This window comes from Atractosteus spatula, chromosome 13 (genome assembly GCF_055471065.1).
Source record: "Atractosteus spatula isolate fAtrSpa1 chromosome 13, fAtrSpa1.hap1, whole genome shotgun sequence".
In the NCBI taxonomy this organism is placed as follows: Eukaryota; Metazoa; Chordata; class Actinopteri; order Semionotiformes; family Lepisosteidae; genus Atractosteus; species Atractosteus spatula.
The window spans coordinates 39723319-39743637 of NC_142718.1; the positions used below are offsets into that span (position 1 = coordinate 39723319).

General features: G+C 42.4%; 2 protein-coding genes across 2 annotated transcripts; one reads left to right on the plus strand and one right to left on the minus strand.

Annotated features, from left to right (window-relative positions):
- The first annotated feature begins 752 nt into the window (after positions 1-752).
- On the plus strand, positions 753-11823 carry arhgef49 (Rho guanine nucleotide exchange factor 49). The gene is made up of 6 exons (XM_088930551.1): positions 753-2488; positions 5743-5914; positions 6919-7123; positions 8808-9376; positions 10265-10410; positions 10826-11823. The coding sequence occupies exons 1-6, from the start codon at positions 753-755 to the stop codon at positions 11652-11654; spliced, it is 3657 nt and encodes a 1218-aa protein (XP_088786677.1). The 3' UTR covers positions 11655-11823.
- Positions 11824-13923: 2100 nt separating this feature from the next.
- On the minus strand, positions 13924-20102 carry tsn (translin). Its single transcript, XM_088930552.1, has 6 exons — positions 19900-20102; positions 19359-19452; positions 19121-19217; positions 18573-18688; positions 18159-18238; positions 13924-16110 (listed from the first exon to the last, which is right to left on the minus strand). The coding sequence occupies exons 1-6, from the start codon at positions 19963-19965 to the stop codon at positions 15874-15876; spliced, it is 690 nt and encodes a 229-aa protein (XP_088786678.1). The 5' UTR covers positions 19966-20102; the 3' UTR covers positions 13924-15873.
- Positions 20103-20319: the final 217 nt, after the last annotated feature.

Below are 20319 nucleotides of genomic sequence, written 5' to 3' on the forward strand. Positions count from 1 at the left end.
ATGTGGACAGTATACAGTACTCTTATGATTTATATAACTTCATGATTCATACCTTGACTATTTTTCTGTATAAATATATAATCCATTGTGTAAAGATTCTATTCATACCACAGATTTGCATTTGTGTTGCTGCATTGTAACATGTGCCTTTTCACCCCAATATCTTTATGAAGATTAGGTATAATCTTGGATCCAGACATTTTACACTAATTACAATAGGGGAAATCAGTCAGATATACACCTCTTTTCAGACCTAGCCAACTTCCAACCATGTTCAGTAGTCGCACAGTCCAGTGAGGGTTGCAGTGAGCCGGAGACCAACTAGCATAAACCATACTTGCCTTGTTTGTTGTCATGAAGGATTAAAATTCTTTTATGGTATGTGAATTGAAAGAAGATGGGATTTCTTAAAGAGGTGGTAAAATCTAAGCAGAAACAGTAGCCGAAAGGGCAGGGAAATCTTGAAAAGCGATGTGCGGATTACACATTTTGAACCCCAGAAATACAGTACAATGACCTTTTCTGCCTTTAAGCAATGTGTGTAAAGCTTTCTACTGTGCATCGATTCATTAGGATACTCTGTCATTCTTGTTCTTTTTCTGCTTTGTTCCTTTTGTTGTGAAAATGGTTTGGTTTTTGCGCTTGGTTTTAAATAATTGATGTATCTCGAGTGTGAAAACGAGTGGTGACGAAACTCCTGCTGTGCGCCTTAATTTCCACAGGGCATTCCTCCTCTCGCTCCTCTTAGAAGAATGGAGTCCGGGACTTCAGAAGCCTCGATGCCAGATGTGAAAACCACACCATGTGACTACTCAGCAGCAGGGTCTCCTGCTGGCTGCAGTATTGCTTTGGAAAGATGCTTGAGTGACCTGCCAGCATCCCTCTCCTTCCTAGGAAATCCTTTGTCTGACTTTCCACGTCAAAATACCATGACCTATGCTAGCCTCCAGGATGGGCAAGGGCAATGCCAGGTCATGCCTGGGTGCCATAACAATGCTTTTCTGACCAACCTTGGTCTGAGGTATTGCTCCACCAACAGCATGCACCCACTAAAGCACCCAGACTCCCAGCTGGTGCATCAGGACGGATGTGCTATGCAGTCAGAACCATATCCAGATGGCCCTGGTGTTTGTGTCAACAGCACCAGCAGCAGGCTCTACAAGAGCATGGAGAACTTGCATTGGACAGCGGTTTCGGATACCAGCTTGTATTCTTTTAGCCCCCCTTACAAAAGTGTGGACAGTGAGTTCATTTTCCGTTGCACAGCCACCAGTCATTGGTACAACAATGCCGCTGAAGGATCTCCAATGTATGATCTGCTGCCTGCTTCAGAAAACATCCCTTTCCATCCCCGGAGAGTGCCGGTTAGGAAGGACCTTCCCCTTTTCACCAAAGTTCCCCAGTGGCTTTTCCCCGTTATGGACGAAAGGATCATGAATGGAGATGCCAAAAGAGGTTTGAAAGAAAAGCTCCGGCTTCAGAGCGCAAGGGCCGCGGAAGCTAATAAACCAGTGCGTCCCCAAGTTGCTTTGTGTGACATAGTGGCAAAGGACTGTCGAGAAAACGGGTTGACTCCCAGAGACTGTAAGAGTGTTGGTTCTCTAAACTGCTGTGAGGCATTTGGTCAGTGCACTGCTTTAAATCACAATGTCACGCTAAACAGACAGAGATCGTCATTCTCCCATCGAATAACCAGCCCAGAGGAGATCAAGCAGGAAGTCATGAGAAGGCTGCAGCTCAGGAGACAGAACAGCACGCCCAATCTCAATGTTCATCCTCCAGATGATCGCAGTGAGGTGGTGAAATCCCACACTGCAGAATCCATAACACAGAACAGTGGCAGAAGTGAAAATAGTTCCCCATCGGAGTTAGTAGTGGACCGAAAGAGATACCCCAAGGGGAGGCTGCACATCCCTACCTTTGAGGAATTCAAGATGATGAGGAAAAAGGAGAGCAGCGAACTTGCCAACAAGATGGTTCAAAGGCAAGCCGAGTGCTCTTCAGCAGGGGAGTCGGCCGACTACAAACTGAGCAGGGATCACACCACTGAGAAGCACTGTCAGACGCCTCCCCAGACCTCTTCAGAGCAGGGTTGCACCTCAGAAAAGAAAGAATGTCAAAGCACACCATGTGAAATGACTTCCAAACCCAATGACAGGGTCTTAGGCCTTGATGCAAGCTCAGAGGCGAATAGTTGTCAAACCGAAACTGGACATGGCAGGACCGCTCCAATATGCACAAGTCCGATACCTAGGTCACCTCCCCAAGCTCTGCCCGTGTCCCAAGGGGGAGGGGTTAATCACAGTCGAACCCAGACGCAGAATGTCAAGGACGGCACCATTCCAGAGCGCCCGGAGAGCTCCGAGGCCCAGTCCACCTGCTGCACATCGCTGCTGCTCGACGGCACGGATCTCTCCAGCTACGGGGCGAAAATCTCGAAAATGAAAGATGGCTTTATTGGCTCAGCTCTTGACCTGATAAAGAAGAGGTAAGTCAATGAGCAATAGGTTTTGCCTCCTTTGGGCTGACAAGGTGGACAAAGTGGTTATCCCGTTAAATTTATGAAGATCGATAACCTGAAACCAAAAAAGGCCAAGATTTATTTTGATCCTACACCAAAAAATAATGAAGAACACACCAAACACATCAACACTACAGTTAGCTATCCTGTCCTATAATCACACTATAAAGAATAACTAACAGTACAGCACTTACCTAAGTGCCGAAGGCATCCAATTAACAACATGGAAAAGAGTTTCCAAAGTGGCTCTAACGATCAATCTTCCAGAGCAGCTCTCCTGCTCCTCCCAGGCTCTGCCTGCTCCCATGGCTCAGAACAGCAGGGGAGGGCTCTGGCAGCTCAGAGTTTGCTCTGGTTAGACAAGTGAAGCTCTGGCTCATTTTGAACAGTACCTCCGAGGGCAGGGCGAAAGGCCGGCGGTGCACTTGTGATCTGCATGAGTAGCAATGTGGAGACGTGGGCAGGGCTGACGGCTGTGTGTTCAGACCCTAGGTGGGAAGCAGCTGGTGCTGAGCGAGGTGCTGCACCTGGATTGGTCTGGTGGAAGACCCAGCTGTTAAAGTGGGTGCAGATATAAATCATTTTGGATAAAAGGGTCAGTCAAATAATTAAGTAATAATAGTAATAAATAAATCTCCTTAGTATAACAGATGTGTGTTTGCTACATCTCCTGCCTGGAATATTTTCTCCAGCCCTTTATCCTGCAATGATGAAAAATGTGTACTTTGTACTGGCTTTTATGGTATTTTACACAACCTAAGATGATGATTTTAAGTTCTAAAGATATTTTCCACAACATGAAGTCCACTGTCATCCACAGAAATGTGTGTTTGTCATACCACAGTTCTCATTTAACTGATTTCACTGCTACACTGTGAATATACCAACTACTGTACCTCTGTTAGCACTGTATATTGCAAGGAGTGAAATGGCGTAACTATCAAATAATTTTCCAATACAAAATATAACAGTTGTGTATTCCTATAATCTATGTTGTATTAGATGTATACTTGTGCAGAAATCCTTTCCTGCAAAGCCAGGTTTGAAAAGTTCAGAGGTCTCTGAGGGATTTTGTATGTACATCCCTACATTAGAATGTGTTGTTTCCACTCTGGTGTTCTGTGTTGTATAGTCAATTTTTGAGTATTGTTAGCTTGAGGAAAAAGAAAATCAACAGAAATTTAATTTGTTCTACAGGTAAGAATTTTGATCTTATAGATCAGTAGTTTACTTTGACCCCTGACATTACAGTTTCAGCATTTCATAATATATCTTTTTTAAATTAGCCACAAAAACAAAAGGACTGGTGCATGGTTTTGACATTCTGATCTTTCAAAGAAGCTGTGTCCAACATTATCTGGTTGTGAATTCTGTACCTGGTCAGCTTAAAGTAGCTCATTCTCTGTCAGTTCCAGAACTGTTGTTTTGTGCTCTGACAGTGAGGACGACAGTGCAACTGTTACCTTTTATTGTGATTTAATTGCTTTGTAACAACAGTGAAGATTCAGGATAAATCGATAAGTATACCAGACTGAGTCATTGCTAAAGCCAGGTAAAAATTAAAATGCTGTGGAACCTAAGCTTTGTGAAAGCTTATTGATGATTTGACTTTTTGATTTGATTTGTTTTTAATTTTCTGAAATAATAAACATCAGCTAAAATCCCCCATGTATTCCAGTGAGCCTGGAATATCACTAAATTCATACTTTCACACTTTGCTAATCAGAGATTTCTCTCACATCAATGACATCCAATGAATGACTTCATTCCAGTATGAACGTATCTTTTTATAGAAAACCATGTTGGTAATTTTACTGTATGATGTAGAGGCTCTTCATTCATTACACACTAGATGCTGAAGCCAGGAATCTGTTTAAAGAAAGAACTGCTTAATGGGTCTGAAAACTAGAAAGACAAATTGAGTACAGAGGTACACATGTGGTGAAATAAACCACAACAGTCACACCTAACTGGAGCTTCACAAAAAGGACCTGAACTTGCACTTACCTTTCTTCATCTTCAGATGCAAGCTGAATTTAAATGTAGTAGTTTTGCCTTTTTTCCTGAAATGTTTCCTTCCCTTTTTATTGTTGTTTTAGAAGAGAAATTTCATGAACACAAGTTTGCAAATTGTATATTCTGCTTTAAAATACTCTAGAAAATAAGATGCATGATTTGTTACTTATGACGCTGAAGTTTCCTTTATTCTCTCACATAATGGGTTTTAATTGTTAAGAAGGATCTTGTTTTGTAGCTTCAAAGCATTTTAAAATCCTTAGTCAGAAGTAATCCAATTTATAGGGTCAAATTAATATAAAATAGGATGGACTTTATAGTTTGTAAAACACCTGAAGAAGGCTTCACGGCCGAAACGCGTTTTCTTTCTCCCTTTTTTTCAGCATGGAATAAACCTATTCCAAACTCCAATAAAGTTCAGGTGAAGCCTTTCAGGAGCTGCAAGCCTTTCAGAGCACACTTAAATATTCTTCACGCCTGAACAGGTTTATTTCAAAGCGGCACTGAGGCTTATTTTCATGCAAATAGTACTCGCAACCGCTGGAACATTAATGGGTTTCGGCTAAAAGACTGCTAATAATCAGAGTTGCTTTAAACGCGATTAATTGCACTTTTTTGCACGAATTCACCAGGTAATGTCGTTTCTGATACGTAGCAGTACTAATCTAACAGACAGCCAAAAAAAGTCTTGTTGCCTAGTATTTCTTACGTGCATAAATGTTTCTTAAATAAATGCTAAAAATCACCACTTAAATGGAAAAGGGGGTAATGTTTAGCTGGTATTCTAACACCTACTTTATGTGCAAGTAAATAACAATTCATTTATTTGATTTTTCCTGAAATGCTCTTGTGTGCTCACTGTATTTCCAGTAAATCCTTTGCTGCTTTTGTACTGTTTGATGGGGTCATCAAGAGGACATGTTGAGGTTACATATACTGTAGCTGTCTTGTGCTTCAAGACTGCCATACATGCACACAAAGGATGGGGAAAACATTGGTGGATACACTCAGGTATCTTTCCAGAAATCCGAGCCCTCAAGTCATCGAGTTCAAATGTTAATATGAATGGATGAGTCTAATTAGTTCATACAGAGACCCTCTGTCTTGCTTGGAAACAGGTCTTGGGGGGATGTAACAGAATGGTACTGTTAGTCGTGTAAGTGCCAAGAATAATAATTCAAGGCATGCTGCCGTATTTTCCCCAGCTGCAGTGCAGAAATCGCTGCCGAGTCGCCAGTCATGATCTCACGTGACGTTGATAAAGCTGACATCACTGTTCTGGAGGAAGGCAATCAATCCATTGTGGTTTCCATGACGATGCCGGCCTGCAGCACGGAGACTAATAACCAGCCTGCTGGAGCACAACCTGCAGAATGTGTAAGGCTGCTTTATGATTATCAATTTTTACGTCAGGAAGGCATTTGGTTAATATGTATAAAAATGAATGCACAGCAAAATAAACTGTACAACATGAATGACATGTGGGGCCGGGGCAGGATTTATATTATGAAGCATACATTAGTGTGCAGTGCAAGATTTCAGGATGCATTGCAAAGGAGTACAGCCCAGGTTCGTTTTTTGTGCCGTTTGTGATGTTGCCTGCTTGTACGGAATTTATTTTTTAAGTGTTCTTATTTAGAGGCAGATTACCAATGAGAACATTTTAATACTTATGATTAATAATGTAATAATTCTGAATGTAAAATTAAATATCTACTTACTAGTAAGTACTAGTATACTATCAGGATGCTAAGAATTGATACTCTTTAACCTCGTTGACGTGGCGTCACTAAATGCATTGTATTTTGAGGAATGTTGTACCTGCTGCACCTGTATGCATCTGCTAAAAGGTGTAATAAAAACAATGCGAAGACCACATGCGGACCATGCCTCTGGGAGACTGACGTTCTGAGCCTTGGGCAGATGCTGATATGTGTGGTTTTATGTGTGTAGTTGCTCACTGCTCTAACCATTTAAATGGGTTATAAGAGTGGAGTGATGTGAATTGGTGTCCCTTAAACACAGTAGTAATAGTTTCCTGTTTACTTTCATTTACACTGTCCCTCCATTTTGCTTTACTATAAGTTAGAAATTCCATAACTGATTGATACATATTGTGTTTAAAATTAAGCTACAGGATTTTATATTTCCCAACCTGTTCCTTTTGGATGAAGTTTCAGATCATCAGTGATTGGACCGAGGAGTCTTCGTGGCCCTTCCCTGTTTTGCCTATTAAATCATGACATCTCACAGCTCTTGGTTTTTGCTTGTGTAGTGGACAGATTTCTCTCCCTCTCCAGAGGGGGTTCTCCTCTGTTCCAGGTCTCTTAAGCCTTGCCGAGACTCGGAATGGGCTCTGATGGGTCTCGCTCTTATTCCAGCAGTCCAGTCCTGGCTGCCGAAGGTCCAGCTCGGACGCCGCCTACAACACCGCCGAGCCTGTGAGGGCTCAGCGGGAGTGCCGGCTCCGGCCTCACTTCAGCGACCCCATGCCTGCCGACGCCACCAAGAGGAAGCAGCTGGAAATGAAGATTGCAGCCGTGGTGCGACTTCACAGTCAGCGCCGGAGCCAAGACAAGGACCCCAGTGAGTGGTTTGGGTTTTCCCTTCTTCAGTGGCCTTGGTGATCTTATAGATTGGGCAAATTAAATAACCCTGCTGTTACTATTCTGATGTACCTTTACAAAGCATTTATAGAAGTGGCCTGCGCTCATACTTTCACTTCACGTCTCATGACTACAAGCACTAAAGCTCCTGTAGCAGTGGTTCCCAGCCCTGGTCCTGGAGGAACGCAGTGTGGCTGTGTCTGCTGGTTTTCATTCCAGCTGAGCTCTGCCTTACCTGTGCTAACTGATGATGTAATTGATCTGCCTGCTTGTTTAGACTTTTGGTTTACTTGCTCCGGCACTCAGTCCTAAGTTCCAAAAATACCTAACTTTAAGCACAGTGTTTCAGTATACAGACCTTTAATCCTTATATCCACAACTTGCTTCCTCTTATTTGTGATTAAACAGCTATTTATGATGAGCAGACACAAGAGGGAATGACAGTGTATTATACCTTTCTAGATTGACTTCATCTTCTATCTACAGAAGTCCAGTTGGTTACAGTTCAACTAGACATTTAACTGAGGATGGTTCTGAAACTCAGAAGCTGCTACAGCACTGATACTCTGTTGTTACAAATCCCATTTAAAAATTTGCCACCACACATAAAACGGACATCAGTTTGCCTCTGAACTTGGCTGCAGCAAAAAGAAGACAAGGAGGTCTGTCAGAACCAGGACTGGGTGCCACTATTTTATAGTTTAGCACTTATTTAGCTTGTACACCCTTTTTTTGGTGGGTGTTTTCTGTGGTGACGACCTTTACAGCTGTAAGATCACAAAATTATTGTCATTGCAGGTTAAGTGTATTATTTTTTTAATCATATAATTTAGCCATCTGTTCCTTAAAGAGAAGCCAGACTTTACCCTTAAAAATGACTGTCCTTTCACCACTCACACTGGGCCTCTCTTGTTAGCAACACATCCAAAGTTTCGTTTGATACTTCACCCACACATACTAAATGTAATAACACCTAAGCCTGACTGTTTACAAAGTGTAAACAGTAAACAAGGAACATTTATCTAGGTGAAAATGTTAGGCCGTCCTCACAAAAGAATGGTCTATAATTTATAGCTCACATTTTTCTTTTTTTAATTTTCATTGGCACTAGAGATCGAAGGAAATATCCCATATATCACCCTGGTACCTCGGAAAAGCTGATGCATTTGTCTTTTGATATATTGCATCTGGCACAGTAGCACAGTGCATGTCCCCCGAGAAGAGGGAAAGCTTTAAGTGATTGATTGGACCTGCTCACCTTAAGATCCTACTTCCCCTGCAGTCCCAGGAAAGGGCTTCCTGACTTGACTCTGCCTAGTCTTCCGTATGGAAGGCAGCTGCATCACTGTAGCTTTAGTTTAGGATTATTGCTAAAAAGTCCAACATGATTTGTGCCGTAGGTTTTCCATAATTGTGCTCACCAAGATCCCATCTCAGGAGAGTGGAAAGCGAGTTTTCGTGAAATTCGTTTTTAGCAAGCCAGTAATTTTGTTGATTTGGCCCTGGTTCACCAAAGGTAACCGTGTTGCCGAAAGCAGGGCTTCGGCTAACGCAGGACAGCAGGTCCTGTTCTTCGTTCCTAGACGAGCGCTCCAGTTTTAACTAAGCGAAAAGAACGAGTGAAGACGTAAAGATTAAAATGTTTGGGTTTGTCGGTGCCTCAGGCCCCACAGAGTCCGGCGCGGGCGGCGGCTCCGAGTGGCGGGCTGGGGCCGGCCGGGGGGCCCAGCAGCGCTGGAGCGGCACCAGCAACGCCAGCTCTGACAGCGGCGTGGTGGGTCTGAGCGCCGACCGGGACGAGGACGAGGAGGACCCCCGGGGGGGCGCGCGGGTGGAGAGGGCGGACAGCGGCTATGGACCCGCCTTGGCAAAGAGCTGGAAACCTGCCCCGGCCTCCAGCAGGGCCTGGGACTCGCACAGGCCCTGCCCCGACTGCGGACACAGGAGCGCCACCTGGGAGCCCCAGGCAGGCAGGAAGGACAGCCTGTGCGACAGGTGCTTGAAGCTCAGGACAGAACGCAAAGAGGCCATCCTGGAATTCCTCAACACCGAGTGCAGCTACAGGGAGGACCTCCGGATCATCAAGGAGGAATTCTACTGCCCCATGCAGACAGCGGGGCTCCTCACAGCTGAGCAGCTGGCTGTGGTTTTCAGCAACGTCCAGGAGCTGATTGATCTCAATGAGAAGTTCACAGAGCACCTGCAGGACAGCATAGACCAGGCCTTCGATCAGGTAGGCCGGGAGCCAGGGAACATGTGAGAGAGCTGAATTCCACAGGCAAACACATGAGTTTCCCACAAGTGTTTGTTTGTTTTGGGTTATGTTTTTGTTACCTTGTTTTTTTTTTTACAGTGCAGAAGAATTAGGTTTCTATCTTGAAATATTTCAGAACAGAATGGATTTCTTGATCAGTAATTGGAAATCAATATCTCAGTGTTTTGTTCTTCCTAAAAAGAGGATAAAAACTGACTTTCTAGATGAGTTTCTAAGCTTTTGAATGATCGTACTTAATGCAAAAATCCCTGACGGAGTGACAGAATAACAAACTTGTGATAACATCTCGGCATTCAACCCCAGTCATCTGGCAGGGTCTCACCCTTTTAGGTGACAGTAGTTGTGGCTAAATTACATCATGCGAACAAGATAGGTCATATTGGAAAGCTGCTGCTCCATGTTGAAAATCTCTGAACTATGCAGCTGTCTTTAACAGTGCCCGGACAATGAAAAGTTACAATAAGAACATAAAAAGATTACAAACAAGAGGAGGCCAATCGGCTCATTTGCTAGTTAGTAGCTTATTGGTCCAGATATCTCAGCCAGCTGTTTCCTGTAGAAGCTGAAGTATCAGACTCAACCACATGCTTGGTTAGCTTGTTCCATAATCCCCACTCAGTGTGCCAGAACAAAACACTTAGTTGAGTTAAAATAATTAAGTTGTTCTGTGTGGCATATGTCTGTTATGGTAGTCCAAAGGGAAAAAAAAAAGGCAAGGGGCATTTGGTTAAAGTAGGAGTGTGATTATGAATGAGCGTACAGGAGTGTGGTAGGTCCTAGCGGAAGGGTGCAGGAAGGATTGATGTTCATGTTTGCACTGTCTTGATTCTTGGCGTTTGTTTACAGGGTGACGAAGACCTCCTGACTGTGTGCATTGGGGAGATCTTTCTCGACTTTGTCAATATGCTTCCAGCTTTTCAGACTTACTGTCTCCAGCAGTCTACATCTGTTAACATGCTCAATTCCCTGGAGAAGGAAAAAGAGCTACTCAGGTGCTGAAAACCAGACTCCACAGAGTAAAAAGGCAGTAATGACTCTCTGTGGAATAGGATACCCAGGTCCTGTTAGCTTGCACTTGTATCAGCTACATCTTTCTGTGGAGATATCAATGAGTCATTGAAGTTGATGCTCATACATACTGTACTTAAGATATTTCAGGTGTATGCAAAGAATCATTTGAGGGATTTAAGGAAAATGCTATAATACATATTTTGAGACATGTTTGAGTCAGTGGTGACTTCCAGTGCGTTGGATTTCATTGAATTAGGAAGTACTGTACTGTATATTATTAACTAATATTTATTAAAATGAATATTTTGCAGTATGAATTGTTGTCTTTCACGGTTCTGTCTAGGCTGTGAGGTGAGAGGCCGGTTAAAGCAACGCAGTCTGGCTTGTCTTTGGCAGGATCTTTCTCGACGTCTCCCAGAACGACAACACCGCCCTGCGTCGCATGAACCTGCGGTCCTTCCTGATGGCGCCCCTGCAGAGGGTGACAAAGTACCCCCTGCTGCTGAGCCGCATCAGCAAGGCCACGCACGCCCACCACCCTGACCACAGCAGCCTGAGGGAGGCCAAGAGCCGCGTGGAGTCCCACCTGGAGCACATCAACATGAAGACCAAGCAGGAGGGCGCCCCCTGGTCCCTGCGCTCCTTCCGCCGGGACAGCCGCCGGAACCGGGAGCTCATCGACATCGAGATGAGGGAGATCTCCATGAAGACGGTGGGCTGGCCCCGCGAGGACACCCGCTTCGTCATGGAGGGGCAGCTGCAGCTGTCGCAGCCCTCCGACGGCCAGTGGGCGAAGAAAGGGAGCAGGGCGCTCAAGTTCCAGAGCGTGCACGGCCTGCTGATGGTCAGCCTGAAGCGGGCGGCGGAGGGCGGCCCAGACGGGGCGGCGGCGGCGGCGGCGGCGGGCGGCGCGGACGAGGCGCAGGGCCCCGTGCGGGACGGCGTGCTGGTGCTCATCAAGGACCGGAGCAGCGGCAGGCTCTCCGTGCTCCGGGAGCCCATCCGCCTCGGCAACTGCGTGGTGTCCTCTGACCCGGACCGCGGCGACACCTTCGAGCTGCTGGACATCCGCCGGGAGGCCTTCGTGTTCCGCGCGGCCGAGAAATCTCGGACGCACCAGTGGTTCCGCGCGATCAAGAGGTACTCCCGGGAGCTGGGGCTGTGGAGGAAGCGGCGCAATGCGTTGCCAAACATCATGATCAGCACGGTTCAGAACCGCACCTGACGCCGCGCACAGGAGTCGAGCACAAGCCCTGGCTGGGCGATGGCGGAACTAGAATACCTTTATCCTAAGATTAACACACTTACCACTTTGCACCTTTAAGGGAGACCTGCAATCTCAAACTAAACGGACCTGACTGGAAAGATTATTTTTGTTCAGTCCTTTGGAGCAAGCAGATCAGTTGAGCACTTTGAAGAGCGCTGTTTGGTATCGGATACAAACACAAGAAACGATGCAATACAGGTCACAGGATGCGATCGGCAGTCCTTGCTGGCTGGAAACAATGTTTCAGTACCAATGGCAAAAACCTCTCCATAATAATTAAAAGAAACTGACATGACGCGTGTCCGTGTTAATAAAGCAAGCATGATTGAAAACTACTGCAAAAAATAAATTGTGAGAGTTCAAATTGTTTGTTAAAATGCACAAGTGAGTGTAAATACTTTAGTAGAGTACCAGTTGGAACTGTAACACAATATTCTTTATTACTCTTGAGTTTTTTTTCAGGAGCAGTCACTGCAAAGGTTCCCGTCTTGTTACTTGTATGTCTTTACCCAGATGCACTAGGGATCTGGGGAAGATAGGCTGGCTATTCTCTTATCTAGCTAAGCCTGTACTGATGCCCACTTTTTCCTCAGTGAAGGATTCCCCTCCTAAAAGCACCAGCATTCCCTGGTAATGTCTTCTGAAAGTGAAAATCATTCCTGTTACCAAGCTTGACCCTGTAGTGCAAAGAAGGAAAAGACAATGTTTTAAAAGAAATGTTTTTTTTTTAATATTTCAAGCTTTGTAATTAAGAGTCACAAGACAATATTTACGAATTTTGTCAGCAGTTATCTCCATTATATGAAAAGTAGAATTACATTGAAAATTACATCAGTGACCTTACACACTTCATATAATGAGACATGCTCAGAAAGAGACATCTTAAAGTCAACACTGTCTTTTTGGAGTTAGGACTTCTACCTGGGGATTACTAGTGAAGCTGGAGGAGTCCCTTATATTGAGTTACAACTTACAATACAATACATTAAGTTGCAACTTGAACAGCAGAGTGAAATAAAATTGGCGACTATACAGTGCAGAGTATGGTAATGCAGGGCAAAGGGCCGAGGTGATCAAGGACAAGGGCATGGCGCGAGCCACAAGTACTCATGGTGTGTTTGGTGTGTGTTTTTACAGGGACGTCCAAACGAAGCTTGGTTTCTGAATCTTGGAAAACGAGTTTGCTACTTATTGTGACAGTGGCTGGCCGGAGTATTTCCCTTGTCGTCTTTAATTTGGTTTAAATGCGAGCTCTGCATTATCGCCGTCCCATTTCTCCCCAAAACAGCAGTACTGTGGGGAAAGAAAAGACGACATCTAATTATCACTTATCACAAGGCTGTTGACTTACGATTATTTGTAAAGCCAGGCTGGCTAAGTGCATGGGTGTCTCCTCATTGTCCCTCTGCACCTGTGTGCCCAGCAGCTGACTAGCGCCCTCTCCAGGGCACAGCCCAGCCTTCCATCCTCTGCTTCCAGAATAGGCTCCAGTTTACTGCACCTCCCCCAGGAAGAAGTGGCTCTCCAACACTGGGTGGATAACTTCGCTGTAGAGATGCAATAAGCAGTAAAAACTGCACTGTCCTTACCGTTAGAGCTAGCCAGTGAAGTCCTGCTCCCCTCTAACAGCTTCCAGTTGACCAACATCATAATTCTCTTGGCTTCTACTTTTCTGGACTTGTGAGAATGTACTGTACATATTGTAACATTAAAGGAACCTCCATCAGTCTCACACGTCTGAGCTACTGGGGTGGCTTTGAGACTGTATTCAAACGTTTTCTATATTTAAAATAAAGACCTCCATATTTCTTTTCTGAAAAAGACTGAATTGTATAAAAAAAAACATTGACCTCTTTGCAGCTTTGTTTTGTTTTCCTCCTCCTTGTGATTGATATGTACATTTTTTTTTTTAGTAATTCCACTGCAGATTAGGCTGTCTCTGCTTGGTGTCATAGCAGGTTACGGGAATTTTCACTAGAGCAGTTTCTCCAATTACTTCAGCAGAGTAGTGATTATTTCCTGTGTGGTCTCGGAAGTCTATATTCAATGCTGAATACACAATATCAACATCATGAAATATAAACAGGAATTCAAAAGAACACAAATGCTTCCTTTAAAAGTATTGAGATGTAGTAATGGTTTCCAAGACACCATAAGAGATCATCCAAATGCTTAGGGCAATATAAATGCTGATACAATCCCTGCTCATACAATAACTCACGGATTCAGCAAAACAGCTCTTTATTAAATGTTTGTTACACTGTGCAGGTGCTAAAAATCAGTCACAAAAAAGTAAACTTATCTTATTGCTCAGATGAACTGATAAATGCATTCCTAGCAGTTGTGAACATTGTTTATTCGAAAGAAAATTATCTTGAGCAAACCAATCAAAGCAACCATTTATCTGCAATAGTGGACAGAGAAATGGTTGTACTTGTTTGAAAATGCTTTCTTTCCCTTCCAATACTGAAAATCTAAAATGGCACCCTGAGCCAAACCCCCATATGCATGAAAAGATTGATCTTTTCTGAAAAACAAAGATAGTCTAAAGTTTTCTTTAAATGTAGTTCTCGGAAACAAAACGCTTATTTGTTGTACTTAAGCATTTTGATCACAGCCAACATGCATTTAATTAACAAAACTTGAACACAACTTATGATGAAATGCCAAGGTGATTTTCACAAAAATGACTGGACTCAAAAAAATTAACTCACGCCTGGAACACGTTTTTACTTTCTGAACGCCCTTCACAACACTAAGTAAAACCAGCAATGGTCACACATCCAAGATGAATGGTGAAATTTTTCTTTTTTGGTAAAGAAATTTTCACCCTCGATGATTACATCAATGCATCCCTGTAAATCTAAATTTTGAAACAGCAGCAGAATCTAATTACAGTACACTTTTTAATGGACTTTAAACCCTTCTGGTGGGGTGAATGTATTAAGAACATGAAATTTTTTTTTCACTTCAAAAGGGGACAAAACAGCTCAATGGAAAAGATACAGCAAACCCACTGTGACAACCACTACCTTCTCTGCACACTGTTGCTTACAAAAAGGTAAATTCTCTTTCCTGTGAAACACCAAACAATCCTGATAACTATTGGCACATTTTTTTTCTGAGGTAAAGGTATCAGTAACACATGTGAAGCTTCAAACTGGACGTTTTGAAGGATGAGATGCACGAACATTTATGCACAGAGTGGCTTCCCTATTGCGATATCGTACAGACTTCATTCAAGGGGAGATAAGACATGGTTTTAGAAGTGCTTTCATGGCCCTCATTTTCAGCACTGGAATAAACAACCAAAAGCTAAAATTGAACATTTGCTTCACATGATCTCATTTAACATTTATCAGGCACTGGCATATATACAGTATATAATTCCAAATGAACACAAATAAATCCCTTACCTTATAGAGAGCATCTGGGTTACAATATTTTATGGAAATAAAACAGAGGAAACTGGGGATGGAGACTTAATTAAAATTATATTTTAAAATTAAATTAGTGAAAGGAAATTGTATACCTATCTTGCACAGCAGTTTTAAAAACTTTTTACATAAGTGCCAAGGAATATTTGCATATTCATTCACAGGATGTGAAAGGCTGTTTAACAACACTGTTGCAGAGTTTCATGCAAGCTTACTACTTAATTGACACAAACCTTTTCGGTCCTGCTTCAAGAACCTTTTAGGACAATTCCTTTCTGAATAGTTCAGAACCGTTGCTCCTCTGCAGTTAATTCGACAGCAGTTGCATGTGGCTGCACAAGGGGCCTGACAGGGTCAATATAAATCATTCACAAATCCCATTAGAATAAAGAGTTCAGATATCTTGGCTCAAAAGACAATTAAGCCGTGACTTCACCGTAAAGACAAGCAAAGACTGGAGCCACAGAGCAGTAACGAAACTTCATCATACGACATAAAAATAGGCTTACTGGTATGTTAAATGACTACGACCTGTACAAAAATGAATGGAGCAAAACAAAATATATTGAACTTTGAAGCTACAAACAACTTAACAGCTGCACAGTCCTGCCACAGCATCAAAGAAGAGCTCAGGTTCGACCTCCGGCCCCTGCTCTTCTGTTCATCTACAAGCTACAGGAGACACGCTCAGGCTGCTGGCCCCTTCTCTGCCAGCGCCAGTGCCGCCCCTTGCCCGGACCTCACTGGGCGCCGGTGCTCGCGCTCTCCTGCTCCTTGGCGAGACCCCGGATGGAGAGGTCGTACACGACCTCCTCGATCTTCTTCACGTCGTACTTCAGGCCGTCGTAGCGCTTCCTGAGGGGGTCGTTCTTCAGGTTGAGGAGCCGGAAGCCCGAGTCGAGCTCGTTGATGAAGTGGGAGATGCGCAGGGGTCGGCTGTAGTCCCCCGCCGTAACGCTGTTCACCGCCAGCCTAGACTGCAGGACAGGACAGAGCAGCGGGGACAAAAATAAGGGACTTTTGAAAAAGTACCCCAGTCTGAAGGACTTAAGCAGCTAAACGTGTTGATGCTGCAAATAGAAGAAAAGAAACATGAAGGCTGAAGAAGGCAAGAAGGCCCCACAGCTGAAACATTGTGTTTCTTTTCAGCGTGGAATAAATCTTTATCTGTTCCTTTGCAGCCTGCGCATGCTGACGCAGCTCCCTACCTGAACTATTTTTAAACTTGTAGATACCGTAGCAACAACATTTAAACCCTTTAAGAGTAAAATTATTTTTCTGGATATAGAAATATTCAAATCAAAGATGATATAATGAGGTTTCATTTTCAAAGAGAATCGTATTCTTTACAGGCTCATTTTTCAGAATTGCAGTTCAGACTACACTAATAATTATATTTCCTTGTTTTCTTATAGCACCTTTTTATCTCAGAGGATCCCAAACAGCTTTACACTAAGGAGGGAAGCCACTTTGCAGCCCCGATATACAGCAGATCATGTAGAGAAGTGAAAAACTGCAGCACCCATTAAATGAAGGGGAAAATGTAGTCTGGCTAAACTAAAGAGGCCAGGACCTTTTGATTCATGACCAAACAGGCAGCACCTCAGTTTTTAACATCTCATTCAAGGGACAACACTGCCATACAGAGGCACTGGGTGTGAAATTCTGCCTCTGAGGGAGTAGTGCCACCTTCTGGTGCACCAACACAAGGAAAATGATGCATTTAACCCAAGCTAAAGCACCAAAGCTTTAGAACATACAACTTAGATATTAATGACAATTCTCTGTCCTTTCATCAAAACACTTCATTGTCACAGCTAACATTCAGAGGGATTTACAGAGCACAGCTGTGCTCCTGTACGCTCCTGGTGCACACATCATAAACAATCTCCTTTAATTAAACAACAAGCCTTTTCTCACTCTGTTTGCTGTGCATGTCTAAAAGCACTTTGCCAAAAGTAAATGCTTCAGGAAAGATGGAGCTTCACTTCATATTAACCCCTCTCAAACAGTCCATGCATTGAATGTGAAAACATGTGAGAAGAGCAGTATGCAAGAGTTATATATATAGCGAAAGTCAGTGATGATTGTTTTGAAACAGCAGTTTTGAGACTGGCTTGTGTATTACCCTCCCAAACTTCATTCCCATTTGTTATTTAGCTATTGTTTTTATAACCTGCATGCAGAAATCCAAGTTTGTCTACATGAAAGGTAATCTGCCAGGTGTTTTCCCTATCATCAATATGATCTAAACCTTTTTGAAATTCATTTGCTGATCCACCTAACACAGTACCATCTGAAAATGTAAGTATTTTACCAACAGTATTGGAATAGATTTATTGATATAAATTAAGGAGCAGTGCCCCTTGTACAGATCCCTTTAGGATTCCACTTATTATATCACCCCAATTTTCCCCATTTATCTGTACCCTACATTTTCTGTTTGACAATTACTTTTCAAACCAAACACACAAATTACTTTTCAAACCAATCACATTTCCCCAAATGCCTACTGCCTGCGGTTTCAGAATTAAACGTTTATGATTAACATTTATTCAAGCCTTTAGAAAATCTAAACACATCATATCATATGCTCTGCCTGTATCCACTACTGATGTTGCTTGTTCAAAGAACTCTCAAAAACTTAAACTAAAAAACGTTAAGCAATACCTATGTTTTCTAAATCCATGCTGACTATTTTATAGAATGTTATTTTGATATAGATGATCCTCTAGTTCTTATAATCTTGTCCATTACATTACATGTAATAAAGGCCAGACTTATTGGTCTATAATTCTTTGATTGGGTTTTATGTCTTTTTATGGGTATGTACATTTGCAATTCTCCAGTCCCTGGGTACTATCCTGTCCTAAGCGAATGTTAAAAGAAGAATAATTATCTGCACCTTTTTTGTTTGAAATCCTCCACACAAAGCATCCTTAGAACGACAGATTTGACAGAGAAAATGTTAAGTAAACATTTTTGTGTTGTGCTGAAACAGAACAAAGTTCTAACAGTTTCTCACCAGCTCACTGGCCAGGGTTAATATACCTGACAGATAATCTTCAATGTCAAGATGAAAGCCCTTCTCTCTGTCCACTTCAACTGCAGGAAAAAAAAAGAAGAAATTTTACACGAGGCAGAAGGAAATCCGTTTAAGAATATAGACTTCTTGACATTTCTGCTCCTCATTTATTTTAAAACGTTGTGACTAAAATATAATAACATTTTTTAGTGAACATAATAAAAGTTCTATTCAGCTCATCTAGCTTGTTTGTGTTTGAGAAGCTAATTGCAGTATATACCCAGACACAACAGTGATCTCTTTTTACAAACTGTTCTAGCTGTTTGACAACAAGCAAAACCATATGACAAACAATTTCATCAAAGGCAATCGCACAAAACAAATTTCGCACAACAATACCACAGCTGTACTTACTGCCTAATATTCCAGCAACTTCTTCTCTTGTCACTAGAGTTTCACCTTCCAAATACACAACAAAAGCAGCAAGAAAAGTTACACGTTGCAACACAAACCTCCAGTGTTCATGGAACCTGAGAAAAAAGAATGAGCACAAATTATACAAAGGACATGGACGTCACTAAACTGGGCAACATAAAACTACACAAGGTTTAATACCAATAGTCAATGTGCTCTAATGAAATTCTGCACAGTGATGATGAACTGATCCCTCCCTTTCCTAGTTTCCTCATCTTCACACTGTTCATTAACACTGGCTCTATAACATATATCCTCAGCGACAACAAAACAGCAAAGTAAGTGATATTACTCAACCTGCAGAAAAGAGACTTAGAGATGGCCACAGAAACAAAGAGGGTGAGGAAGAATGATCGTATCCATTTATTACAGACATTTATATTTGTTCTTGGTGAAAAAAGACTGTCCATGTTGGACAGTGAGGATGAACAAATGATCAGACTGCCTGCGTGCTGCAAACTGCAAGACGCTCTTGTGCTTTCAGTCACCTGTAATACTGCTCAGCTGGAAACTTGGTCTTCAGATCACCCAGGTGATTTCTTACAGTGCAGAAAAGTTCCCGAGCCTTTAAGCATTTATTTGGAACTAAAAAATATAAATCACATAAAGGCAATTATTCATCTCAGTAAACACACAGAACAACAAATGTATGCATATTTCAAAGTTAAACAGGCCTTCAAAAGATTCCACCATTGGACAGATTCCTGAAACTGCTCCCGTACTTACTGTCCTTGAAGCCTGAGGGTTGATGGACACTTTGAAGTACAGTCAGAATTTCTCTAGCAGTTTGCTCTAGTACCTGCACAACTTTTCTTATGTCCTGAAAAGCAGACAAGCAAGATAGTTTTCACGCCTTTCCGTAAAACACATTAATTTGCGTGAACGCGGCTGAAAGTTCCCCGAGAGTTAAAAGGATTAACATAATTTTTCATTTGATTGAAATGCCACCCAAAAAAACACTGCAAAATTAGTATAGAAACATCTTGTCTGTCATAAAAGATGTTAACACACAGGTATAGTATTTCTATATTTTAGATAAAATATATTAAGGCATTCGTATTGGTCGGCGTGAGAACTGCAAATGAACAAGTAGAAGTTATTTCTACGTTTTTTCACACACCTGAAGATGGCACCACAACCGAAATGTTGTATTTTTTGTTTACTTTTTACTTTCCAGTGCGGAATTAACCTATTTTTGTTCATTAGCATAATCATAAATTATTACACACTTTAGCCAAGAGTATTACACATTGAATAATTTAAGTACCTCTCTCACGTCTTGATCCGCGCTCAGATATTCCTGAATGTTGCTGAACATTTCTGTCACTGACATTTCTCACGACTTATCGTAATACTAGTACAACAAGCGATTAAAAATACTGAGGTAAACTGAAATCTAAACGCACAACCATCAAACAAAAAAGGACTGACAACGTGCTTCCACTGGGTCCTTTCTCGCCGTGTCGCCCTCAAATGATGTCACGGATGCTGTAGGAAAATTACAACGACGGCGTTTATTTGCATTTAAAATATTTTTTTTGCAATAGGAAAACGATGCACTTTATATGTAATTAAATACAAACGTGATAACACTCAGAAGAATCATAACTGATAGGAATTGGAGTCAACGTTTTTTTTATTTCGCACATAAGATCAGGCACAAGAAAGCCCCCCAAGTCTTTGTTTC